We start from the raw sequence: 16,500 nt of genomic DNA on the forward strand, positions 1-16,500 counted from the left end.
AAATTGGTCAACTCGTACCCACTTCACTAGCCATTATGAATTGGATAAATAAACATTTATGTGATTTATTTTCATTTCTTCACATTAAAAGGCATTTAATTGCATTAATTCATCAGCCAAAAGCATTAACAATTACCATTTCCATTAATGTACAAAAACATGCTAGAATCACTTAGATGGGTACTCTAAAAGGAATTAGAATTTGCATAGTCATTCTAGAACACTTCATGCCTAAAGATCACTATCTTTAATCATTTTTTTGACCATAAAAGTTGGTCCTAATAATGGAGTTAGTCTAGGAGATCATGACCCTTGCAATTTGGTAATCTCTCCTAGGTGTTATAAACACCATTAGTCTAAGACATTCAACAACACATAAAGAATCAAGGAATCAAGAAATAAGGGGCACATAAATAGCAAGATCAAATCCACATGTGTGGTAATGATCCAAACTCGTAAATTTGACTAGGAAATGATGAAAGTTTAGCACAAAAATTTAAATAGAGAACACATCCAATATACCTATTTTTCTATACCAAACAACCAAAATTTACATCACATCTAATTTATTCTATTAAATTGATTACAAAACTAAGCATATTTCTCCTTCACATTTACTTTTCATTACTTACATTTCATTATAAATTATCTACACCACAGTTACTTTTTCATTACTTACATTTCATTATAAATTATCTACACCACAGTTACTGTTCATTAATCTAATTTAATTAATCAATTACATCAAAAAATAAAGAAGAAAACTTTATTCTTCTTTGCCATAAGATAAAAACAATACTCCCTTGAAAATACCACTCCCATCCATTGTCTTTCCATAAAGAGAAAAAAAGAAAACTTCTTCAATACATCTGATATCTTTTTTAATTAGATTCGCATAGATGTTTTAACGGATTGTATGTTTTTTCTTCAGTTTCTATTTCCACAAGATTTTAACCATATACTAAACATTATCGATGAAAAGCCCATGCTCTTGTATGGTTCTCTTGGAGATTTGTTTAGTACAAACGTAAAAAATTAAAAAATCATTTTGACACCCCATCCCCCATGTTTGTCTTATTGCCCACACTAATTACAACTGTGGACGTGGAAATCAAAGACATTTCGCTTTCGACGAAACAATACCAACTTCGACCAAGTTGCTATTATCGACATTTTTGTCACAAGCTCTTGACTGGTAGCAATCATGGCCGCACCATTTCCTCCGAGATATCGTCGATCACATCTACTTGTACTTCGAAACTGCCATCAACGTTGTTAGTAAGAGCAGGTCCTGTACATTTAATGCCCAACAACAAACAGTGCGTGTTGGAGGAAAGAGGCTCGAATTCATGCAAGGCTTGCAAAAGAGTGAGTCGAAAATGGGGAGATTGCAGGCGTTGCTGGAGATGGATGAGAATGTTATGGCAAAAACAGAACACCATCATCATCCAATTCCTCCTGCTTCTGCTTCTTCTTTTCCCGATAATAAGCCAGAGCCGCGTTGGAACGGACAGGGCCTGGAGTTCCAAGATTTGTCATACACTGTTACCAAGAAAATCAAGAAGGACGGCACAAATATTTCCAGGGAAGTCGACCTGCTGCATGAGATTACCGGCCAGGCTCTGCGAGGACAGGTCTCGGCCGTCATGGGTCCCAGTGGAGCCGGTAAATCTACCTTTCTTGACGCTCTTGCCGGTCGAATCGCCTCTGGCAGCCTCCGAGGATCGGTCAGCGTCGATGGCAGACCGGTAAGCGCCATGACCTTTTATGGTTGATTATCTTATAATTATTGAGTGTGATTCGAAATGTGCAATGAAAAATATATATATGTGATTTAATCTAAAAATTTGTTCAATAACATGTGTCTTAAGTTTAAAGTTTGCTTCAAAAGTCACAGATTTGGGAGTGTTTCATGTACTTTTTGAATTTGGTTGAGATTTGTGTTCCCTTGCATTTTGATTGAAGTTAGGTTTGATCATAGAGGTTTATAGTTTTTTTCTTTTCTTTAAATTCGAAAATAATGGTCGGGGTGTCCAATCAAAGGCTATTTATCCAATGTGGAAAGAAGTTATTAGAGAATTGACAAAGCAGATCACATATTTTGTATGACTTCAAATTTTTTTAGATGATTATGTTATTGTTGTGTAGATCTTTTGAGAATTAACCTCGTAGAGCTGGTAGTTGAGTTGAGCTTAAAACCCACATCTCTAGGTTTTATAATTTCTCCCCAAAAAAATTAACAGGATTGTTTTTAAAAGTAGTGTTACTATTGAAATAATTTCATCAAAATCATTACTGTAATTTTTTTATTTTCTTTTTTTTATAAGTCATAGCCAAAGCGGTATTTTTTAACTTTTCCCTAGAGCTAAGAACTAGTCAAGTAGACTTAAACCCAAGACTTCCCATGTAGGAGGCTCGCAGCTAACCATTGTGTTGTGGAGTCATCTCCCAATAATTTTTCATTTTTATAATAATATGATTATGTAATTTTATCAAAAATCATTCTTCTATAATAAATTTTGATTTATTTTAGGGTCATCGTTTGGTTAAATATCTTATATATATGTTAATTAAGGCATATACTTAAAAATATTCTAATTATGTAAGACAAAAAAGATTAATTAATATTATAATGTTGTGATCTTGTAGATATTATGACAAACAAAACAAGAGAAACGTTGACTTTTTAATAAAGAATACAATTATGAGAAGAAAAAAGAAAATAATATGTTACAAGTAACCAAGCTAATATTATGGAGATCTTTCATGGACATTACTAATCTCTCTTTGTTGATCTTTCTATAAATGACCCGTGTGTTCCTAACTTGAAAGACATTATGCAAAACTATATTTCTAAAAAATGATCATGACTATAACCAATTCATTAACAAGCTTTTAACTATTAAGAAAATTTTCAAAGTTCCTTCTAACATGACTGGTGATCTACCCATGAATTTCTATAAAGCTTTTTGATCTTAATATTAGAAAGAAATTCCATTTATTTTACATAAAAGGACTTAAATTAACATTTTTAGTCTTATTATTAATCAAAGTCTCAATCATCACATTCCTAGAAAAAAATGATCTATCATGTTGCTAAATTATACATCATTTAGATGCAATAATGTTATAGTTAATTTACAATTATAGGCAATATTGTGATTAATATTGACTTGAAACTAGCATATAGTTCAATCGAGATAACTCTTATCATGATATATGTGTGTTTTTTGTGCAGGTGAGTACAAGCTACATGAAAATGATATCGGCATACGTAATGCAGGACGACCAACTTTTTCCTATGCTCACCGTCTACGAAACATTCCTGTTTGCCGCCGAGATTCGTCTCCCTCCTTCTGTGAGCTCTGCTGAGAAACGAGAGAGAGTTGAAGAGCTGGTTGATGAACTTGGTTTGAAGGTCTGGATAATTGACTCATATCATTGTTATTATATATACTGGTCTACTATATTGGATAGACATTAATTTTATGACAATTTGATAGAGTTTTATGTTATTTTTAGATTAATGTGTAAGTGTTTTATCAATATTTCAGATTACATTTTATGATTTATTATCAAAATAAAAGAAAGTTTCTTTCATGTTGATGATTAACCATAATATGTGATTTAAAATATTGATCAATCTAATCCAAAAACATTGTAGAAATCTTATATCATTAATTGTTCGACAGAGTGCAATGCACACGTACATCGGAGACGAAGGCAGGCGCGGAGTGTCCGGGGGAGAAAGGAGGAGAGTGTCGATAGGGGTGGACATAATTCACAAGCCCTCTTTGTTATTCCTCGACGAGCCCACCTCTGGACTCGACTCTACCAGCGCCTTCAGCGTCGTCGAAAAAGTGAAGGACATTGCAAAGAAGGGCAGCATTGTCATCATGACAATCCACCAGCCTTCCTTTAGGATTCAAATGCTTCTCGACCGCCTCATCATTCTTTCAAGGTATTACCAAAAAAACATAAGGAATGCTTCTAGTTCTATCTAGTTAAAATAGAGCAGATCTAGTTTTGAATGATCAAGAATTAATTATTGATCGTGAAAGTGAAAATTTGACATCATTAACAATTACTAATTGTTTCCGAATATGATACAGGGGACATCTGTTGTACATGGGCGGTCCGAATAACGTTCAGGAGTACCTGTCAGGATTTGGAAGGGAGGTACCTGAGGGGGAGAATACCATAGAATACATGTTGGACGTCATAAAAGAGTACGAGGGATCGACTGTGGGATTGGATCCACTTCTTGCCTACCAAAGAGATGGAACCAAACCTAGCGAAGCTGCCAAGACACCACAACCGAGAACACCAGCCCGCAGAAGCACAAGGGCATCGCATGCAAAGAATACCATGCAAGGAGGGTTGAAGACAACGCAGCCAAAAGTTCCAGAGCAAGGAGGGCCCAAGATAACCCAACAAAAAGTGCCAGAGCGAGGAGGGGCCAAGACATCCCAACCAAAAGTACCACCAAAACTCATCATCCCAGACGATTCAGAAGAAGATTCAGACCACTCTCTAGAACGCAAATCATACCTGCACAGTGGTAGGCCACCTCGCTTGGCCTCGGACTTCTACAAGGGCTTCTCGAATGCGGTATGGCGCACGCCTGGGCATGCACCCAACTGGTCGACACCAGGTAGGACACCCGGTAGGACACCGGGCGTAACTCCAAGGCGAACACCACGCACAACCTCGAAGCGATCTACAACCACTCCAGGGCGATCGACCACAACCCCAAGGCGATCTGCAACCCCGGGGCGGTCCGCAATGTGGTCCGCCACCTCATGGCGGACACCCACCCAGACTCCTAACCAAACCCCGTTCTCGAGCTACATGCTCAAGACCCCTCAAGAGTCACCCATCTCAAAACAACACCCAACTGCAGTACCGGTCTTCTCCGTACAAAAGCAACCTCAGGATGAGTTCATAAGCATGAGCGACCTAGGCGAAGATGATGATGATTATTATGATGATGGTGATGACTATTATGACGATGATGATGGCCTCGACCACGGCTCCAAGTTCGCCAACCCGTGGGTCCGGGAAGTAGCCGTGCTGTCATGGCGCAACCTCCTGAACGTGATTCGAACCCCGGAACTCTTCCTCTCTAGAGAGATAGTCTTGACCGTCATGGCCCTAGTCCTCGCCACTCTCTTCCAAAACCTCAACCCTGAAAAATTCAACCCTGAAAACCTCAACCAAAAAAATGGCATAAAGAACGTGAACCACATTCTCTCCTTCTATATATTCGCAGTCTGCCTGCTTTTCTTCTCATCCAACGATGCAGTCCCTACCTTCATACAAGAGCGCTTTATATTCATCAGGGAAACCTCTCACAACGCATACAGAGCCTCCTCCTACGTCATATCCTCCTTTCTTGTATACCTGCCTTTCTTCGCAGTCCAGGCTGTTACATTTGCGGCGCTTACATATAAGGTCTGGTTGAATCTACAAGGAAACTTTTTCTACTACTGGATGACTCTCTTTGTTTCACTTGTCTCCACCAACGCCTATGTCATGCTGGTTAGCGCCACGGTTCCAAGCTATATCACAGGATATGCGGTTGTTATTGCAACGACCGCCATTTTCTTTCTGAACTGTGGTTTCTTCCTCAAGAAATCGGCTATCCCAGGATACTGGATATGGATACACTACATCTCCGCCATAAAGTACCCATTTGAGGCTCTACTGCTGAACCAGTTTAATGGAGACAAGTGCTACAACTATGGCCCACCCGTTCCTCAGCCGGGACCTCTTGGCCAGATTAAACATAAGATCCCGCTTCCACAGAACATGACTGATAAAACATGTGGGTTGTTCGGTGACGATGTGCTTTACACCATGGACATTGGTCAGAAGAATTTTTGGATCGACATTCTCATTCTTTTTGCCTGGGGTGTTCTCTACCGCTTTATGTTCTATCTAGTGCTCCGTTTCTGGAGCAGGAACGAGAGAAAATAGGTGCTCTATGCTTTGCCTGTGCCTGCTAATGCCTGCTCGTTTAAACTTGAGGATCACATTCTAGCCGTTGGTGTTGCATTCCAATGGGGGATCATCCTAATTTGGTTCAGTTCTTGTTTTGAATTTATGTGTTTATGAAACAAGTGTTTTTTTGAATTTCTATTTAATTGATGTTTAAGATATTTTATCAATGAGGAGGTATTTATGCAAGGGAGAAAAGTGCATCTTTTGCTTCTTATTTTTTCAATCATTCTGGATTCATTTCAATCCATTGTCTTCAATAAATAGTCCAGTGTATTTTTATGTAAGAATTGGTATGGATATCTTCGAGTCTTTGTTTTTTTAGTGGTTTGGATCTGTTTCTGAGATCTATTATTTTTTTTTATCATAGTACAAAATGATTGGTACAACATTTAACTTAGCTCAAAATTGTAAGTGGAGGATTGATTCTTAATTTATTAAAACACATTTTAATCACGGACTCAAGTTGACTTGCCTTCTACTAGTTGTTTTCTATTGACTCAAGCTAATATGGTTTCTATGTGGTTGAGTGTATAAACATGTAAATTAGCTAATAATATTAAAGTGTATCTAAACATGCAAATTATGTATTTACACATGTTGTTATTCATCATTTTAGACCCATTTTGATAATATAGTAGTCTACTATTTAATGGTGTACTTGTATGTAAGAATTAGTATGGATAACTTATATGACTTTGAGTCTTTGTTTTATAGTGGTTTGGACTCAACCCTCAAATCTATTATTTTTCAATCTCAGTACAAAACTAAAGGTATAATATTAAACCTGGTCCAAAATTGCAAGTGGAGGATTGACTTGTAATTTACTAAATTAAATTTTAGTCATGGACTCAAGTTGATTGCCTCCAATTAGTTGTTTCCTATTGACTCACACTAATATGATTCCTATGTGGTTGAGTGTGTAAACATGTGAATTGGCTAATAAAATTGAAGAGTATTGCACACGCAAATGAATTCCAAAGCAAGAATTTCATATCCACATTTGAACGCACAAAATGCTTTGAGTATAAACTATTATATTAAATAATAGTGATAAGTTATATATGGTGACAAATATGCAACAAGCATGTTAGTTAGTTCTTCTCTTTGTATACTTTGCATGTTGTTGGTGTTTACATAAAACTAGGCCTTCCCAATATGTTGATAAGTGTTGTGATTGTATGGCGTGCTCAATTGTAAGGATAGGATGATGATAATTGTTGAACTTATATGATGATAGTTATTTGGCATGAACATATGGTATGGACATTGAGTCATTGACCATGTTTCAAATGTGTATGTTAGTATTTCATATGGATTTTAATGCTCCACATGATGTGCTTGTGTGGTTCACAAAATGTCAACATGTGCATCCATGTGCACAACTATAATATGCAAGTGAGCAATACTATGTACATTTTTTGTATTTTTTTCAATCCTTTCAAATTCATTTTGATTCATTGGCTTTAATATAGTAGTCTACTGTTAAATGTAATTTTATGTAAGAGCTGATATGGATATCTTACATGACTTTGAGTTCTTATTTTCTAATGGTTTGGATCTGACTCACAAATCTATCATTCTCAATCTGGAATGTACAAAACTATAGGTACAATATTGAACGTGGTCTAAAATTGCAAGTCAAAGATTGACCCCTAATTTACTAAATCAAATTTTAATCATGGGCTCAAGTTGTTTCCTATTGACTCAAGCTAATATAATTCAGGTAGTTGGCTGAGTGTGTAGACATGCAAATTAGCTAATAATATTGAAGTGTATAGAACATGTAAATGATGTATTTACTGTTAGGATAACCGGTGAACAACTGAGAGTGGGGGGGGGGGGGGGGTGAACTAGTTGTTAACAGATTATATCAATTAATCCACTTAATAACCTTTAATCAAATTAAGTATTGGTAAAGCAGAAATAGATGTTGGTAGGAACAGGTACCGGTAAACAATACAACTTAACAATTAAACAAATAATCAATGCAATGCAACCATACCACATAACACCATGATTTGTACGTAGAAAACTCGGAAAGGGAAAAACCATGGTGGGAAGCCTACCCACAGTCAGATGATACTTCTGTAGAAAGTATGTGATACAATGAGGGGCCTGCACATACAGGAAGGCACACTGCCTAGAGCGCACTGCTCATTACAAAAGAGTCTCATTGACTACAGAGAGGTTATAACCACCTCAAGGTAAATGGACAACAATCCAGAGTAATGAACTGCCAGAGATAACATCTACCATGCCTGATTACAGTCCCGATTAAGCTCAATACCGGAGGCCTTTAACCTCTTCCTTAATCCCAATTCGATCACCTATGATCGATCAAGTCTCCTTCACATATGATATTGCATTTCAAGACCACGACATTTATTCCCCATTCCCTTGATCTAAAATGAGATCTTACATCATTTTATACTACCCCTAAGGCCTAAACCAATTAGGTCGGCCACCTAAAAGATATTACAATAAGATCATTACATAAATCCATATTACAATGATATGCCATGTCGTCTTAAGACCAAAAAAATAATAACCAATCCATAGAAGATCCCGAAACATCCTAGTAACATGTAGAGTACACGTTAACATAATACCGGTCCATAACCTAGATAGGTACCAGACCTATTTTGGGTCCACCATGCCAAAGCAATGTCTTCAAGCAGTTGAAGCATGATCAAAGAACATCTTCAACATCCTAAAATCCGCACCAACACCACTTATGCATCCTGTCAAGATTCCTTAGTGAAAGCTCTGCCGGTTAAACCTTAAACCAATGCCGGTAAGGGTTTACAAGAGTGTATGATAGCATCCGATTACCAAGTCAATGCCAATTGACCAAAACATGCTCCAAGAACATGTAACACATAAAATCAAACATACTCCATTGATCCAAACATGCCAAAAGTGTCCAACAGATAGTCTCTTCTGTCGGTAACACTAGATCTTCTACCGGTAACCAAAACCTGTCTGTTGGTAATCAAAACCCGTCTGTTGGTAACCAACCATAATAGCTAGTATTGACATCTATCGTACATGTGAAGTGTGATACTTGCAACTTCAACACAAAACACTCAATAAATCATTACAAGCATGGTTAGCAAATAATAAGCGAACAAATATGAACCATGACAAAGCGACCTATTGCCTCCTAAGAGATGCGAGTATGGATTTGCTCTCAGATCTGGATAAGCAATCCCAGTGACTTGACTACATTTAGATGGATGATTTGAAATGATAATGATATGAAAAGATGAGATTGATTATGCTAGATTGATCCAAGAGACTAGTTAAGCTAATGATATGCATGATTAAGCTATGATGATGATGCAATTAAGCTAGAAAAGAGATTGATTAAGCTACATGATTCAACAATTATGCTAGAAAATGATCAAATTAAACTAAATCTAAGATGCAATTGCTTTAAACAACAATTCTCAAATGATATGCCTATAGTAACAATGCATAAGATGAAAATGAGATGGGATAAATTAAAAACCGGTTGTTTTGGTTTCACATTGTTGTTATCCACTATTCCATCGTTGATGACATTACGATTTCTATTCCAAAACTTTGGCTTATCATTGTGGTTGATATTAGTGTTGTTAGGAGGATGAACTTTGTCTTTGTATATTTTCAATTCACCTTTCTTTATCATGGCTTCCTCCATTCTGATTTCATTATCAATCATTTTTCTGAAACTTTGATTTACTTGCATTTTTAGATGATAAATCATTTGATCATTTAGGTTGTCGATGAATATGTCCATTTTTCATACTCTGGCACTGTACGAGGATATCATGAAGCTAACCGTCTCCATCATTGTAAAAAAGTCATGAAAGGTTCTCCAGTCTTTTGTTTGGCATTACATAGGTCTAGCATTGTTACTTCATGTTGTATGTTGTAAGAGTATTGTGAAACAAACTTATCCACCAATTTTGAGAATGATCTAATTCCAGGTGGAAGTTTGGAGAACCATTCCATAGCTAGTCTAGTCAATCTTTTTAGAAATAATCTCATCAAGTAGGTATCCTCATGTGTGAACACCATACTCATTGTGCAAAATTCTCGTATATGATCTTGAGGGTCAATGCTTCCATCATATTTTTCGTATCTAGGAGTTTCAAAACCTATAGGAAATGGTATCATGTTTAGATTTCTGTCGAATGGACAAGGACAGATTTCTTGAAGTGAGTATCTTCTAACATTTCCTCTCTGCATATCTTGAATTTGTGTTTGCAGTGTTTGTATTTGTTGCATGAGAGTTGTGATAGGATTATCAACATGATTTGTTCTTGCATAACCCTGATTTTGCATTCTAGGAGGATCTGGATCTCTTCTTGTATCATCTCTACCCCTTCTTGTATCTTCATTGGATTGAATGTTGTTCAAAATTTCTACTTCATCTCTTTTGGGCATGTAAGTTTCCTTGTTAGTTCTGGTGTTACTAGGAATTGACGTGTCATTCATTTTGGGACCAAAAATATCCTCATATTGTTCATTATTAGGGGGAGGGTCACTTTTCTTTTATGTCAATTTGTTCACATCAAAATCTTGGGGGAGTGTAGCACCAATTCTTGCTAACATCAGGAAGTATTTTTCTTTGTCTCCCTCCAATATTTTCTCCATAAATTTATCGAATTGGGGATCTTTTTTGATGTCTTTGACATGTTGTTCTATTATTTCTACTTCAACTTGTATTTCGTCTTCATGTTCCATGGTTCTATGTTCTTCAGTTATTTCTAATGTTTCGATTTCTGTCTCTTCGATCTTTCGTCTCTGAGCTCTGGTTAAAACAGGCATACATGTGTGTTAGATATTATGCTAGGATTCAATTGTCTAGAAGTTGTTTTGATAAGTGATCAACTTGTCAATGTAAATGTGATAGAGCGGTATGACACGAAAAGATGGTTCAAGTATTTAAAAGTTTGCAAGTTTTTCAATCTTCGGTTTTGGAGTACAATGATGATGATTTGATAAAAACCAAGTCCAATAGGAATGATATATCCTACGATGTGGGACAATATTATCCTGACCAAACGTTGTAGTTTCATGATAAAGGATGATAGATCCCGATGAGAAACTATGTTTTGGGTGATCAGTTTATCAAAGAGGGTGATGATGCACTTTGAGATGTTTAGATCTTGAACTTGTTGAGGATGAGTACTTGAAAATCTTGAGGTGTTTAGCTTTAGAATCCAATTTTGACAAATGATAACTTGACCAAGAGAACAAAGAAGACAATCTAAGCACAAAATGATAGATAACAGGTGTTTATGATCACTGTAAATTGACCGAGCAAATAGGATAGACCCAAAAAAGATGCGCAAGAAGACAACTCTGGACCAATAGAGACAAAAATTCATATGACAGTTTAAGCAGCTTTAGACGACAATACATACATGCCCATACGACAAATCAGGAATTTCATATGACAATGCAGAAGTTCGTACGACAATTCCCACTAAGCAAAATGATAAACTAGAGACCTCGTACGAAAAAACTTTCTAAACCATACGACAAACAAGAAGGCTCGTATGATAAAACACAAGCTCATATGACTCAAGACAGAACAAAGGTAAAAAATGTTGTTTGGATAGATTTTTGATCATTGAAGTTTGATGTTTTGCTTATGTTTTCCAGTTTTAAATGTCTGATTTTCTGTTTTAGGTATGAAGACACAACAAACACGCGATATGATAAGTGACCTCAAGAACATTACTACCTAAGGAAGTTGGCTGAGAGAGAAAACCTTTGCTTGTAAACTTAGGTACACACCCAATAGCTAATCAAAATACGACCGTTGAGTCTCACGCAATGGATTCTCAACACCGTATTATCCGACTCCAAATGCTAATGGGGGCATGATATGGCAAGTGTCTTGGGAGAGTTACTATCTCTCTTGCACAAAGATTATCACCCTTTCAGAGGTGAATTGGGTAGCTTCTAATTTAACCAGAACTAGTAAGGGATCTGTTCGACGTGTCGGGGTATAAACTCAATTAAGAGGTCTCCCAGCCTTGAAAACCAAGGTTTGATATACTCGAAGGTACAAAGGAGAGCTATTCCCGAGCACTGTCGTTGACTTGATTTTCATCAAATCACATTTATTTTATAGTGGGTTGGAGTACTTGGCGCTAGCCGTTCCCACTTGGGTCATTCCCCTCTCACCGGCCTTAATGGTTAAGAGTTATTAGCTCCTTGGGAGTGTAGGCCCGCTAAAGATATACACTAATGAAAGAAAAGGATGAGTCTAGCTTTTTGATCACCTAAGAAAGGTGAGAGCATACTCGCCTATCATCAAAACACATAATACATGATTGTTCATTTCCATTAGCAAAATCAAGTGTGCCTAGAAAACTTAAAGAAATAAAGTTTGGTTGAGTCCTCCTAGGCAACCTGCAAAATAGATGCATTAGTAGTCATGATGCTTGGATGAAATGAAGCTTTGACAAGCGTAATCTTCGACAATCATCCTGCAAAAACTAGTTAGGTTGCCGAAAAACTCACAAATAGACTAGGGTTAGCATTAGTAATAATCAAATTGAAGCATGAAAACCCTAAAATGCAAACTGCTTTGAAAACACAGAAGCATAATTTCGTATGATACTATTTACCTGACCGTACGAGTGTCTTTTCGTGACCGAACAAGGGAAAAATGGAGCTCATACGATAATTCAGAATCCTTAAAAGCTCATACGAGTCAGAACAAATTCTCATCTGAGTGCACAAAGGAGCTCGTACAAGGCTGAAAAGGGACTCGTATGAGATTCTGATTCTGACCTGGCTAGAAATGAAGATTTGATGATGCTTGAGAGACCAAAAATGAGATTTTTGGCCCCATGGTGGGCGCCAAAGTGTCGTGCCTGTGATGTGCGATACCTGCAGCTGCAACACAAAATAATCAATAGATCATTACAAGCATGGTTAGCAAATAATAAGCAAACAAAGATGAACCATGACAAAGCGACCTATCGCCTCCTAAGAGATGCGAGTATGGATTTGCTCTCAGATCTGGATAAGCAATCCCAGTGACTTGACTACACCTAGATGGAGGATTTGAAATGATAATGATATGCAAAGATGAGATTGATTATGCTAGATTGATCCAAGAGACTAATTAAGCTAATGATATGCATGATTAAGCTATGATGATGATGCAATTAAGCTAGAAAAGAGATTGATTAAGCTACATGATTCAACAATTATGCTAGAAAATGATCAAATTAAACTAAATCTAAGATGCAATTGCTTAAAACAATAATGCTCAAATGATACACCTATAGTAACAATGTATAAGATGAAATGAGATGGGATTCTTGTTGCTCCAAAATGAGGGATATTTATAGGATTTCCAAGGCCAGGGGTGAGGTGGCAGGAATCAATGGTCAAGATTGAGTCTAAAGATATCAAGGGTGAAATTGGAGGAGGTTGGAGAAGAGGTTGGAGGAAGAGACACTTGTCATCTCTATGGTGACAAGTGTCAAGGAGCTTTGCTCATAAGAGGGCAAGTGTCCAAGAGAGGAGACATGTGGCCAAAGTGCCATGTGTCTCAAGAAGAAAATATCCACACCATAGGAGGTTAGGATAAGGAGGTTAGAATGTGCAAGATAGGATAGGGTTAGGAAAACCCAAGGTTAGGTGGAATGGTTGAGGTTAGTGGGATGGTTAGGTTAGGTGGTTAGAAGTTAGGAGGCATGTGGGTAATTTGAATTTAAAAATTCAAATAATAGGAAAAGACTAATTAATTCTCAACAACTCATAAATTGATTTGTTTTAATTAATTAGAGGATTAGAAGAATTGATTGAAATGGGGTGGAAGATTAATTAATTTGAATTAATTAATCAAAGGGAACTATGGAAGTGAACCTATTAAATAAATCCTTAGATTTATTAATAAGTAGATGGGTAAGTGCAAGGTAATGGGTCACAAATTGGCGGAATTCCATGTGTTGGAAACTACGCTCTTAGAAATGGGGGCTCATTTTTGCTTCGGGCCCCCGAGGCAAAAAGAAACGGGGGCTCGAGACAAAACTAAACGGGCCCCTGTTTTGTTCTCAAACGGGGGCCCTCTTGAAAACGAAACGGGGTCTCATTTTTAAAAACGGGTTTTAAATCCAATTTTACCCTTTTTTTTTTGGCGCATTTTGTCATTTTGGACAATAATGGTAATTTTAGGAATGGGCCCCTGTTTCGTTAACGGGGGCCCGTTCTGTGGAAGTTAATTCCAAAACCCACCACTTACCTCGGGATTAGGTCTAGGATAGGCCTGGGATGGCCACATCTGAGACATGGACATGCAAATTCAAATCTCCATGAATGAAAGCACAAATATGAACTTTTGAAATAGTTTACATGCCTCTAATTAGAGAATTTTTATACGAAATTAAAACTCATTTCAGATTATACTGTCTAGATTTTAAATATGTAAATGTTTTTAAAAATTAATTATTTTAACTATTTTTTATTTAATCTATACTAAATCGGGTCCATAAGCTTAAAATATTAACTAATTTTGTTAATTTAATAAATTTTGAAAAAGAAAGTAAGTAAAAAGCATGAGCATGGAGCGGAGGAGGAGGAGACTAGGGCTTCGACCGAGGGAGTTTCAGGGTTTTCGACCACAGGAAGATGGCTTTCAGGACCAAAGATTTGCAGATCAGGGAACACGATAGAACTTTACACAATCACGACCTGGAAAAAGACCTTGGCAAAAGCCGAGCAAGGCTTGGGAGGATCATGATAGGTTTTTTCATTCCCATAAGCAATGGGGGGAGGCAGTGTCAGCGCGAGACTCAAAATATTTGAGAAGAGAGAATCTCAGAGCCCAAGGGCATCACAATAAGGAGTATGGACCGAAAACAATATGGAAGCATTGCCAAGAGAAAGAATGGCGACTGAGAAGAAATGCTCAGAAGCCGAGGAAGTCCTCAGAACGAAAAGAGGGTATGAGAACGGAGAAAGTGTCTTTGATGATAGATAACAAAACCTGGAATGACTTTGTGACCTTTTTCCGGGAGAGGGGATTATTTGTAAAATGTTTTGGGGATTGGCCTTCGATGGGAAAGATGAAAGGTTGGTGCACTGAAAATTGGAAATGCAAAATTGAACTCAAAACCCTTCCAAATGGGCTTTTCTTGGTAATCACAGAAGATAGTAAGGATAAGCAAGGAATTTTAAATAATGGACCCTTTTTCATGGGAGGAAGGGGTTTGTATGTTAGGGATTGGGAGCCTAACTTCAACCCAATTTTGGCTCCAATTGAAGAGGTACCTATTTGGCTCAGATTATATAACCTACCCAAAGAATACTGGAATGAAGAGTTATTCCAAACTTTAGGTACCAAACTGGGTTTCTACATCAAAGCGGATGAGGCTATTGAGTCCAAAGACTTTAGCATGTATGCATGAATATGTATTGGATGGAAACCCCAGTACCCACTTACAGAACAAGTGGAGATCATAATAAATGCAGGACAATGGATCCAAAAAATTGAGGTGGAAGAATCTAATGAAATTTGCAAGCATTGTAAAAAAGAAGGACATTTGGAGGAAACTTGCTTAATAGGCCCTAAAGGGAAAACTGTGGAGACAACAATAGAAGATGAGGTGACCTACTATGCGAACAAGGATAGTACAAGAAAGGAGACGAGGTCCAACAAGGATATGATCTAAGCTATGCAAAACCCTTTTATGCAAGGGGAGGTCTTGACAGCTCTCAATAATACCACCCAGGAGGTGGAAGAGACTATAACAAAAGTTGCTCTTATCAACAAACATAGGGAGGCCGCAGGTTGGGTAGAAGATGCCATTGCAAGAGTCGAGAAAGCAGTTGATATTCTATATGAGGTTAACACTGGGCCTCTCCTCTTGCGGAAATAGGAGTCAGTTTGGAGACTCTACAACACTCGGAGAAGGATAATGACTCGAGGTCTGATAAGGAGGAAACCAAAGACAATAGAGACTCTGATGGAGTCGATGAGGAAGATGAATGGGGATGGATGGATGAGGAAGACATTATGGAAACCAGAACAATAGAGCAAACGAAGCCTGTATGTACCAAGGTACGGATAGGGGAAAAGAGATCGAGAGGCAGAAAGTCAAATTAGTTCAAGATTGCAATGGCTGGTAGTGCCAAAGGCCAAAGTAAATTGACAGTAGGGAAGGGCGTCACCCTTCCTGAAGGACAATGAAAATCATAACCTAGAATGTCAGGGGTTGTAATGCCCCTGACAAACGTCGATTGATCAAACGAGGGTTGGATCAATTAAGGCCAGATGTAGTTTTCTTACAAGAGACAAAGATGAACAAAGTGGAAGCGAAGACACTCATGGGATCATGGAAGTAGTGGACGGGGGTCTTTGTAAATTCAGAGGGAGCTTCGGGAGGACTGGGTATCCTTTGGAATGCAAATAATCACAAGGTGAAGGAATTTTCTGCCTCCAATATGTGGCAGGTATGTAAGGTTCACTCCTACCCTCTAAAT

General features: G+C 37.5%; 1 protein-coding gene across 1 annotated transcript; it reads left to right on the plus strand.

The window, feature by feature from the left end:
- Positions 1–1,379: 1,379 nt before the first annotated feature.
- On the plus strand, positions 1,380–5,979 carry LOC131044274 (ABC transporter G family member STR-like). The gene is made up of 4 exons (XM_057977564.2): positions 1,380–1,748; positions 3,239–3,418; positions 3,693–3,961; positions 4,113–5,979. Exons 1-4 carry the CDS (start codon positions 1,380–1,382, stop codon positions 5,977–5,979), a joined length of 2,685 nt encoding a protein of 894 aa, XP_057833547.2.
- Positions 5,980–16,500: the final 10,521 nt, after the last annotated feature.

The sequence above is a fragment of the Cryptomeria japonica genome, chromosome 10 (assembly GCF_030272615.1).
Source record: "Cryptomeria japonica chromosome 10, Sugi_1.0, whole genome shotgun sequence".
NCBI classification, from domain to species: domain Eukaryota; kingdom Viridiplantae; phylum Streptophyta; class Pinopsida; order Cupressales; family Cupressaceae; genus Cryptomeria; species Cryptomeria japonica.